Genomic DNA, 11,568 nt, shown 5'->3' with positions numbered 1-11,568 from the left:
AGGGGTGAGGAGGGAGGGAAAAATGGAGAGAGAGAGAGAGAATGAGACAGAAGTACCTCTTTTTGTAGCATGCACCAGCAATCTATCCAAGAAGTATATACTGGGGAGTAAGGAGGGCATCCACCAGCAAGCCTGAAAACGGGGGGGGGGGGGGGGGAGAAAAAAAGAGCTATTCAAATTAACATTTCCAAAGCATTCTCTCAAGAGTTCGATAAATCTTTGCCAAAATATTCTCCTACCTAGAAAGTTCCCCAAGAGGCAATTTTAGTTTTAATGGAACAAATTATACTGGAGCAGGGAAAAGAAAAAGCATCCAAAAAGGATTTCCCTCCCTCATATTTAGGTCTTTTTTTTTTTTTTAATTTTTATTTTTTTGACAGAGAGAGACACAGCAAGAGAGGCAACACAAGCAGGGGGAGTGGGAGAGGGAGAAGCAGGCTTCCCGTTGAGCAGGGAGCCCAATGTGGGGCTTGATCCCAGGACCCTGGGACCATGACCTGAGCTGAAGGCAGATGCTTAATGACTGAGCCACCCAGGCGCCCCGAGAATTTTTATTTTTAGGTAATCTCTATACCCAATGTGGGGCTCGAACTCACAACCCTGAGATCAAGAGTTGCACGCTCCCTGACTAAACCACCCAGGTGCCCCTCATATTTAGGCTCTGAAACAAGTAAACAGAAACTTCAATCAGTTATGAATTTTCAAAAACATCCGGGTTTTTGAGGATGAATATAATTCCAGAATATAGCAATTATATGATTAAAGTGCAGAGAAAGGGGATTTAAAAACTAAGTCGGGGGGGGGCGCCCAGGGTGGCTCAGTCAGTTAGACGTCTGCCTCCTGCTCAGGTCATGATCCCAAGGTCCTGGGATCGATCCCTGCACTGGGCTCCCTGCTCATCGGGGAGCCTGCTTCTCCTTCTCCCTCTGCTGCTCCCCCTGCTTGTGCTCTCTCTGTCAAATAAATAAAAAAATAAAATCTTTAAAAACTAAAAACTTGGGGCGCCTGGGTGGCTCAGTTGTTAAGCATCTGCCTTCGGCTCAGGTCATGATCCCAGGGTCCTGGGATCGAGCCCCACATCGGGCTCCCTGCTCAGTGGGGAACCTGCTTCTCCCTCTCCCACTGCCCCTGCTTGTGTTCCCTCTCTCACTGTGTCTCTCTCTGTCAAATAAATCTTAAAAAAATAAAAAAAATAAAAAAAACTAAAAACTAAAAACTAAGTTGTGTTCAAAAGAACCTAAATAGGACAATGCATCTAAACTGTGGCGATCACATGCTTTACTCACGTATAACCCATAATCACTTCCTCCCTAAACATTTGTAAGGAACAGTAATACATTCAACTCATCCTTCAAGTATGCCCTGGGCTAAAATGTGGCCACCGCCCTACCAATCACAAAACAAACAGAATGCGACATGATATGAAATATGACAACTATGTTCAAAACTCCACACGGCTCTCTGCTTGACCTCTTGTTTGAAAACCATGACAGGTCTCGTGGCACACTGTGTCAGGGACTGTATTGGAACAGTCCTGAATTAAAGCAGGAAGCAAAATTTCTGCCCAATGTGGTGCAGGCTCTGGGCATCCAGAAGCTGGAAATGAGTGGTGCCTACCACCGTATCACCACCCACCCTCCCAACCGAATCAGTGAAAGGTTAAGAAACTTCCCATGAAAAAAAAGGAAAAAAGAACCTTTCTAGGGACCAAATTTCCTACTTTTCTTTCTTTAAAACTTGCTTTCTCCATGCGGCCCCTAGGAAAAACAGGTACAGGCTACCATCCAATCCCTGACATACCCTTTGTAACTTTCATAAGAAGGAGGATAAAGGTTTAAGATAAAGGAAGGACGTGGAAATAGAGAAATTTGATCACAATCCCGCCTAAACTACAGGCAAGTGTACATTATCTGTAAGTACTTGAGAGGTATTTTTATGCCATTCTCTATTCTCAAAGAGGACATGAGGGGGCTGCTTCTAATATAAACTGATGCCGTTGCTTGTGCATGGTGCAGACAGAGAAAAAATTCAGGCATCAACTGTACTTTTCTTCCCCAAATCTCTCCCTGGACTGCTCTGCCTGTCAGGTGTTCAGGCAGCCAACTACCAGGATAAGAAATGCAAGGCACTTACCCACAGTTGTTGACAGCCATAAGATTAGAGACAAGCACAAAGGGATAGGTCAACATACTGGCAAAAAACTGTAAAGTGGTAAGAGACAGCTAAGTTATTAGGTCATTCTGCATCTTTAGTCTCTTCTTTCCTCTCCCTTCAAGTCCTAGAGCCACTGCGGCCAATACTCCAACACTGGTTTTGCTTTCTCAGCATCCCAGGAAAGACGAAATCACACATTTTTGAGCCTGAATAGGAGGAGACGCTTCCTCCTAACATCCCACTACATCCAACAATTTAACAAAAGGCCAGAAGGCTTCTCTTATTGTGATTGAGTCCTCTTTCGAGTAAACTGAAGCACATTATTTAACAGAAAAAGTAAACACAATTAAATACAATGAAGCATTTTGAAACACCCCTGGAGACAGTAAGAAAATGTGAGTGTCCTTCCAAAGATGATGGAAGCTACTTCAGAAGTCAACTACTGGAAGACTTCACTCGACTCAAGAGGGTGAAGCTCTCCGGGGCAGGATCAGCAGGGTGCAGTGGGAAGCAGGCCTGAGACTTGGAGGCCAGGCTGTGGTGAGAAATGCCCACCCCCCCGGCAAGCCAAACAGACCAAGCCATGTGGGCTTGTTAGTGCTGTTCCTGTGACACAGGGACTCTGGGTTATTCTCACCTCTGACAAACATTAACGAACTTAAGAGACTCTCCTTTGAGACATCTCGTTGTCTTAAAGCAGCGATAACACATGACCCAGGTGAAATTTAAAAGAAAACAAAACAAAACACAACTATCCCTAGGTTAAGAGGATTTAAAAAAACTCACTCCTGTGACAGCTTGGGAATAACTCTTCATTTCACTCATGGTGGAAACCTAAAACATGAAGAAAGCCTGTATTAGAACGAGTAAGGAAATGAAGATGATGTTAAGAGCGAATTGTCCCCAACCATATCAATCTGTTCTAAATTTTTAGTGTCTCTGACAGCTGGAAAATTAATTTCAAGATGAAAACATAAAATACTGATTATGAGCATAAAAAGGCAGTGGACAAAACGATCAACTTCGTTCAATATGAAGAGAAAACTCGTATGAGACGACGATGGCTGAGGAGCAAAAAAAAAAAAAAGGGCAGTGAGACTGGTAATCTTTTGCCATGTTCTAGAAATCCAATCCTTGGAAACGACATTTGTGGTGTATCTGAAGGACAAGTCACTATCTCTATATGCGCCCAGCTGTGTCCCAGATGCTGCAGAGACCAGTCTCCGTACTCTAGAAGCGCACTGTGTGTGTGGGTTTAGTCCTCCCTCCGTGTGTTCTATTTCCCACCATGCTATGGGGCTGCCTCTGTACAGAGAGGCCCGCAGCTTCCAGGAAAGGCCGATTCTCAAAACCTCCCAGGCTGAGGTTTCTAAAAAGCCCAAACCAGGAGTCCCTTTAACATTTCAGATTAGATGAAATACCCTTGATACACTATAAAACTGTCCTGTTTCGCAGTATCCTCAAAAATCACAGATCAGTACAGAGGTGATCTCTTCGCAGCACAGAGACAGGGCTAGATTTCTTAGGCTTCCTTAGCTATACCCTAGGGACTTTTTAGGTGCATCTTTCTATGGTAAATAGTCTAGGTCATCCCATTAGCCTTTGAAAACCTGACTGACAATGTTTAGCCATATAACGATGAGTCTGGCAAAATGCCGCCTTATCTTTTTTTTAAAGTAGGTTCCATGCCAAACCTGGGGTTTGAACTTGCGACCCTGAGATTAAGAGTCACATGCTCTACTGTCTGAGCCAGCCAAGTGCCCCACCACCTTACTTTAAAGCTAACCAAGCTGGGGCGCCTGGGTGGCTCAGTCGTTTGGTGCCTTTGGCTCGGGTCGTGATCCCAGGGTCCTGGGATCGAGCCCCGCATCAGGCTCCTTGCTCAGCAGGAAGCCTGCTTCTCCCTCTCCCACTCCCCCTGCTTGTGTTCCCTCTCTCGCTGTGTCTCTCCCTGTCAAATAAATAAATAAAATCTTTAAAAAAAATAAAGCGAACCAAGCTGCCCAGTGAATACAATACAGTCAGCACCAGCACATCTTATCAAGATCACACCTACCCCACTGTCCAGGGCATAGGTATTGACGAGGTAGGCCAGTGAGTTACAGAGCCACAAAGAAATGATGTCACCTAGGAGGCGAGGAATAAGACCCCTACATGAAGAAACAACAAAAATAAGAACCAAGAATTGTGATCAGTAAAAAGATAATCTACTCAATACAAACACTTCTCAAAGAGAGATTTCAAAGTCTTTGAGAGAACTGAAAAGACACTGAATGCCAGAATCTAGCACTAACTAGTTCATTCCAGTTAACATAACTGTACTTGAGGTTAATCTCTAATGACTTTCATTCCCATTTTTCAAATGCAGGCCAGCTATACCCCCTCAAAGCTACACCCAATGGCTCGCTCACCTTACTATTAAGAACTATGAGCGGGGGGACAAAAATGTGCCTGTTTTGGAGAAGAGACTTAAATATGGTTTTGGCTAAGCTACTTGATATTCAAATTTGACAGGGCCGAAAATGACCACAAAATTACAAAATGAGAATGGCCCAAACAGAGATAGGTGAGGGACATCAAAAAACACCAGGGCCTAGGTGGCCTAGGTGAGGCAGTGGGATGAACCTCACCCCACAGACTGAAGACCAGGGTTCAAATGCCACTTCCATCACTTACCAGCTGTGTGACGGCAGCAAATGAACTCCCCAGAGCACCAACTTTTTCTATTCTCTAAAATAAGAATATAATAGCTATCCTATCTCCTAGACGATTTACTTATTTATTTTTATTCTTTTTTTTTAAAGTAGGCTCCATGCCCAACGTGGGGCTTGAACTCAAGACCCTGAGACCAAGAGCTACATGGTCTACCAACTGAGTGAGCCAGGGGCCCCCTTTTATTTGAGGCTATGACACTCAAATAAAAACAGTTAATGGAAACACTCTGAAAATGAAAGAGGACCATTTCTAGTTTCTGCTGTTAACAGAAGAACGAGAGTGATAGTCTAAGTTCTTCCAAAGGAAACCCAAGGGAATGAATACAGCCTTGCAAAAATGTATTACTCTCAGGATAAAGAAGATAATTTTCCCATTTTTCAAAAATTAAGTTTCCCCAGTTTATCAACTGTATATCATTAGGAACTTACTATTAAGGTAGAAATTTGGAATGAATTTAACAAAATTTTAACAGAACTGAAAACAAAACAAAAAAATCCCCAAACAAAAAACAAAACCCTAATATCCAATGTTTTAGATGTCTAGAAGCAAAAGTTTGGGATCTTGACAAGAGAATTCTCGAAGTCAGAGGGGCTTTAACAGAGCTTCCCATGAAGTAAACCCAGAGAGTACATCTTCTCCAAGGACTAAACAAAGAGTCGTGTCCTGATTTTCATTAAAGCTTTCTACTCCCACAAATAATTGCACACGTAAGTCAACAATTTACTTACGCAAAAAATCCTAGGATGCCCTCTTCACGATAGATGGTTACTATGGAGTCATAAAGTCCACTAGGTACAGAAGATGGAAAGGCAAAAATACATGAAGATTATTTTGGAGCTATTAAAGAAAATGTTCAATTATCACTTTTGACAAGGGAATTTATGTCCCACTCCCTTTTCTGCCACCCTCCCTTTGCAAAGACAGCTGCATTTGGAGACAGGAGTGGAGATATCACGACCTAAGGGTGCAGTCACATGGAGTCAGGCTGAGTTTTGGCTTCAGTGGCCCTGCAACTTACTCTGAGATCCTGGGTAGGTTCCTAAACCTACCTGGGCCATTTTCTTCTATTTTACCAGTTTTTGTTCATTTTTGTGCAGAACAAATGATCTATCAATTTGTTCTGTAAACTCTAAGGCACATTAAAAACGTAAAGCACTTTAACAGATCTCTTTGAGTACTGGAAAACAAAAACACTTACCAGTACTTGGATTCTCTGCCAATGAATTGTACCATAGATCTCAGAGTGATCACTGCAGAACATAGAGAAAAGATTTTTAAAACTACGTCGAGATAAATTTTGATAGCCCTGAAAAAGAAAAAAAGTTTTTCCATCTAAAGACACTTTGCTCTCTGGATAAACTGGATAAATGCCAAAACAAGCAGGCAAACAAAAAACAACACACGGCAGGCACTTTAGTGAACTCCCATATCAACCTATCTAAGCAGTCAGGAGAGATCATGCTATGAAAGTAAGGTCACAAATCAGATTTCAGTTACCAACTGTAAACCTACCGTGGAAGGGATGTGTGATGAGGGTAGCAGCAGAACGGGCCATCATCTCTCGAGTTGTCTAGAAACAATCAACACACACGTCTGAAATCTAAATAAACGACACTCAGATTCCTGTGAGAAATAACGTGGGTGACACGGCACTCCTGCCCTGAATGTGATACAATATAATATATTGTCAGTCCTCGCATACCTTTCCCTCACGGATTTCAATGTTCTGTTATGGTTACTTCTCAAAATTGATATGCAAAGCAGATTTCTCTTATCTTCTCAATTTTACAGATTGAAAAAAAACAAAACCAAAGACGAAGAGGGTCACTAGCAAACAGTAACCAAGCAGGGAATAAAACTATGAGGTCTGGTATTTAGATTTTTAAGCTGCGTTCTCCCTGTGGGCGATTTCAGAGATCTCTGAGATCTATGTTATTCAAATGTCAGACTCTGTTTAATCTGTGCCTACGTAACAGCTCTGATCAGTTTTTCCACCACAACCCTGTGACTGTGCAGTATCTTAGAGCTGCTATTTATCCTAGTTTACCTTTCTTGCCGAGGACTCTGTAAAGAAGTAGCAGAGAAAATGAAATTACAACACTGGGGAGGTAGGTAGTGAATAGAGCAGGTCTGTTATTCATTTATGCATTTAAACATTATCTTCAGTCATCTAGTTAAGACATCCCTCGCCCCTAAGCCAATGATAGTCGTGAGAAGAGCCTGTGGGACAGGATGAGTTAACTCAAGTTAAGAAAACACAGAAACTACTAAAAAAAAAAAAAAAAATACTAATACCTGTACCTCTACTTTTAAAATAAAGTAGAAAATTTACAGAAAACAAAGTTGATTCATCTGACATCTAGACCTGCTTCTTTTGGAATATATATTTTAGAAGGCAGCATTTTCTGAAGACTGTGATCTCACTAAAGACGGTTAAACAATGTAAAGACTAAGAAATAAGAGAGTAGAGGCGCCTGGGTGGCTCAGTCGTTAAGCGTCTGTCTTCGGCTCAGGTCGTGGTCTCAGGGTCCTGGGATCGAGCCCCGCATCGGGCTCCCTGCTCAGCGGGAAGCCTGCTTCTCCCTCTCCCTCTCCCCCTGCTTGTGTTCCCTCTCTCTCTGTGTCTCTCTCTGTCGTAAATAAATAAAAAAATCTTTAAAAAAAAGAAATAAGAGAGTAGTTTTGAAAGCCATAAATATTAGGTCAGGCACAAAACAAGCTGCAATGGCGGAAGAAGGGAATGGGAAATGGGTATGAGGAACAATCCCAAGTCAAAATAATGTTGTAAAAGCATCTCCAGACAGATAATATCCAACACACGAAGGGCCTGGCCACTACTTCAACACCCCTGTGTCAGAGGTTTACACCTCTGTTAGAAGACTCAGTAGAAACCTGTTCAATTTTAAAGATGAAATGAGTGGACAAAATTAGTTTCCTTGAAATGCATCTAATCCAAATAGCAAGCAATGCTTTTTTCTCTTTTTTTATGGTATACATGTAGAAAAGCCCAAATTAAATTGAAGGTCTAATTTCATTCAGAATAAACACTGAACACACAAGCCTGATGATCCTGATTCCACAAACTGCCACATTGCATACACTGTGATTTAGGGAAACAGCATAGGACATAATCAGTCTCTTACCTCCTTGATAACTTGGTCAAAGGAAGGTGTGACTTCTTTCTGTACATTTCCGGGGCCTAAATCCTGGAAATCAAAATGAAAGAAGACAGATATCTTGATGGTTTTATTTTTTATTTGATACTATTATTTTTTTAAAGGCTTTATTTTTTTAAAGTAATCTCTACATGTAACATGGGTCTCGAACCTATAACCCCAAGATCAAGAGTTGTACCCTCCACTGACTGAGCCAGGCAGGCGCCCCTATCTTGATGGTTTTAAATAGAACTATTCAAACCGGTGGCCACCCTGTATGCCAACACTCACTGAGATGAAAGGGGAACTGACTGCTGGTCCCTTCTCCGAAAGACAACCAAAGAGCAATAACAACTTGCAAGGGAAATGGGCCCACGCATACAAATCAGCTCCAACATACCTCAACCTTGTTGCATTCCTGGTAATGCTACAAAGAAGAAAAAAGAAAAGAAAGGATGATTAGGGCTGTCATAGTGTCACTGAGAGAGGACATAAAATGAAAAGTTGGTTTTTTTTTTTGGCTGCATATCTCCAGTAATTTCTATTTCTAATTAATCAGTTGGAAAGAAGTGTCTCTATGATGATCTTATTGCTAAGTTTAACATATTGGCCAGCTGGAGGAATAAGCAAATGCTCATGGAAACTCTTATCTAAAAAGAATAGGAAAACAAACCAAAACTAAATATCCAAGGGCATTATTTACTACACACACCCATTCAGCAGAAATAAGCTGGTAAAAACATAACCTAGCACAAAAGCTATGGAAAAAGCCTCATGGCTTTTTCATGAAAAAGCAGAACCGGGAGCCTGGGTGGCTCAGTGGTTAAGCGTCTGCCTTTGGCTCAGGTCATGATCCCAGGGTCCTGGGATCGAGCCCCGTATCGGGCTCCCTGCTCCGCAGGAAGCCTGCTTCTCCCTCTCCCACTCCCCCTGCTTGTGTTCCCTCTCTCGCTGTGTCTCTCTCTGTCAAATAAATAAATAAAATCTTTAAAAAAAAAAAGAAAAAGCAGGACCGATGCCAAACAACCTGATTAAAAAATGGGCAGAGAATCTGAATACCCATTTTTCCACAGAAGATATACAGATGGCCATCAGGCAAATGAAAAGATGTTCAACGCCACTCATCATCGGGAAATGCAAACCAAAACCACAACAAGGTATCACCTCACATCAGTTAGATTGGTTATCACCAAAAAGACAAGAAATAACAAGTGTTAGAGAGGATGTGCAGAAAAATGAACCAATACTGTTGTTGGAAATGTAAACTAGTACAGCTACTATGGAAAACAGTGTGGAGGTTTCCTAAAAAAGTTAAGAGAACTTTCATAGGAGCGCCCGGCTGGCTCAGTTGGTGGAGCATGGGACTCTTGATCTCAGGGTTGTGAGTTTAAGCCCCATGTTGTACACAGAGATTTTTTTTTTTTTTAAGATTTTATTTATTTATTTGACAGAGAGAGAGAGCACAAGCAAGGGAAGCAGCAGGCAGAGGGAGTGGGAGAGGGAGAAGGAGGCTCCCCACTGAGCAAGAAGTCTGACACGGGGCTTGATCCCAGGACCCCAGGATCATGACCTGAGCCAAAGGCAGACACTTAACCAACTGAGCCACCCAGGCGCCCCACGCATAGAGATAACTTAATAAAACAAACAAACAAAAAGAATTAAAAGAACTACCATAAAATCCAGCTATTCCACATCTGAAGAATATGAACACTGATTTGATAAAATATATGCACCCTGATATTTATAGCAGCATTATTCACAATAGCTAAGATACAGAAACAACCTAAATGGCTATCGATGGATGAATGGATAAGGAAATTATGGTATATATGCACAAAGGAATATTGCTCAGCCGTTAAAAAAAAAAAAAAATCTTGCCATTTGTGACAACATGGGTGGACCTTGAGGGTATCAAGTTAAGTGAAATAAGTCAGAAAGAGAAAGACAAAAGCTGTGATTTCACTCACATGTGGACTCTAAACAAACCAACCAACCAAACTCACAGACAGGAAGAATAGGTTAACAGAAGGGAAGGGGATGGAAGATGGGTGAAGTGGGGAAAGGGAGTCAAATGTACGGTGATGGATGATAACCAGAAAATCACATTGTAATGAATACAGATATCAAATTATAATGTACACCTGAAACTTAAAATGTACTGATTTTACCTCACCTAAAAAAAAAAAAAAAAAAAGTAGTACCAATACCAAATTAGGGCAAGGCTCTTTTCTTCACTGCACAAAAGAAGAGAGAATTGGTGCCAAGTCTGAATAGCTAAAATCATCTCACTTTTCTGTTTGTATCTGTTTCTAAAACAAGCAAGAGAGATTTTGTTCTCTAAAATACTAAATACTGCCAGAGTTCAGACTATATTGGAAGAGGAAATATTATTTGTGGGATATTTCAGAAATAGAAGACGGGCTAGGTGAAATAAAAGAATCAGACAACAGAGCCGCTAGACATAACAGATTTAAAAAATAGACAACACTTTCTTTTGTAAAAAGATTTAAAAGAAAATCAGAAGAAAGAGAACAAATTTCAAGACTAAGCAAAATGATGTTTTTGGGTCAAATTCCAGGTCTTTAGTTACAGTAATTCTAATAGTTTCAATTTCAGGCGTATTTAAAAATCCTTGCTCATTTCTAGACTTTGCTTTTTTTACCCCGTTAATAAAATTTTCTACCTGTCCTTTCTACATTATTCTGAACAGAATTCAATTTCATTCTTGTTCAGATATACAAAACTCTTTCTTATAAAAGGCTAACAATTTCAACAACCCTGAACTGGTCTTCCTGATGCATAAAGCTGCTTTTGATACTAAATGTAATACCAATCGCCTGTCATGCTACATGTGAAACACACATTCAGGGTACCTGCTTAACTCGACTTTATCTTACTTTTCCTGTATGATAACCAGAAGATCACCTTGTAATGAATACAGATATAGCACCTTTATAAATACAATTTTCCTGTATGTAAAGAAGCTTGTTCTCTAGCAGTACTTTCACTTTTGCTCTAAGTCTACACACAAAGCCGGATGACTAGGTGACAGCTGTCTTTCCATATGTAAAGCTCACTTCAGTAAGGGCAACACTTTCACTGAGCCCAGGGGAGGGTGTGGCTGGGGACAAAAGACCAGTCATCAATCCACCAAAAACATGGGCCCATTAAGACTCCATTACTCTGACCCATGGGCCACCTGCATGTCCACATTTGGCCCACAGGCATAACAAGAGGAATAAGTGTAAAGTGGGTACAGCATGTAACTCTTGACCCCAGTGTCAAGGGGCCTGCGAGTTCAAGGCCCACACTGGGCATAGAGCTTACTTAAAAAAACAAGAAAAAAAGAATGAGTGTAAAGAATAACAAAATGACTGAAGGGTGAAACAGCTTCCACGTGAGGAACCTACCGAAGAACCTCTCCAACTCAAAAATCAAGGAAGGCTGAAGAGAATTTAAAATCTAAGCCAATTAGCACTCATGTGGAATTTAAGAAACAAAACAAACGATCACAGGGAAAAAAAGGAGAGAGGGAGGCAAACCA

At 41.3% G+C, this 11,568-nt stretch overlaps 1 protein-coding gene across 3 annotated transcripts in view; it reads right to left on the bottom strand.

Annotated features, from left to right (window-relative positions):
- The window catches only part of MTCH2 (mitochondrial carrier 2), an 18,270-nt gene that overhangs the window by 2,029 nt on the left and 4,673 nt on the right, over positions 1-11,568 (bottom strand). Inside the window, exons 4-12 of one of the 3 annotated variants that reach the window (XM_081798090.1) lie at positions 8,425-8,451; positions 8,013-8,075; positions 6,382-6,439; positions 6,068-6,119; positions 5,598-5,657; positions 4,211-4,304; positions 2,941-2,988; positions 2,134-2,201; positions 57-132 (exon numbers count right to left, since the gene is read on the bottom strand). In XM_081798090.1, the coding sequence (XP_081654216.1) occupies positions 57-132; positions 2,134-2,201; positions 2,941-2,988; positions 4,211-4,304; positions 5,598-5,657; positions 6,068-6,119; positions 6,382-6,439; positions 8,013-8,075; positions 8,425-8,451 (546 nt within the window). The remainder of the gene's footprint in view (positions 1-56; positions 133-2,133; positions 2,202-2,940; positions 2,989-4,210; positions 4,305-5,597; positions 5,658-6,067; positions 6,120-6,381; positions 6,440-8,012; positions 8,076-8,424; positions 8,452-11,568) is intronic. The other 2 variants (XM_081798092.1, XM_081798091.1) reach the window with 2 other exon arrangements.

This window comes from Leptonychotes weddellii, chromosome 11 (genome assembly GCF_054177405.1).
Source record: "Leptonychotes weddellii isolate Sample4059 chromosome 11, ASM5417740v2, whole genome shotgun sequence".
NCBI classification, from domain to species: domain Eukaryota; kingdom Metazoa; phylum Chordata; class Mammalia; order Carnivora; family Phocidae; genus Leptonychotes; species Leptonychotes weddellii.
Note: the sequence above shows the minus strand (reverse complement) of the source record. Positions and strands in the feature narration are given on the sequence as shown.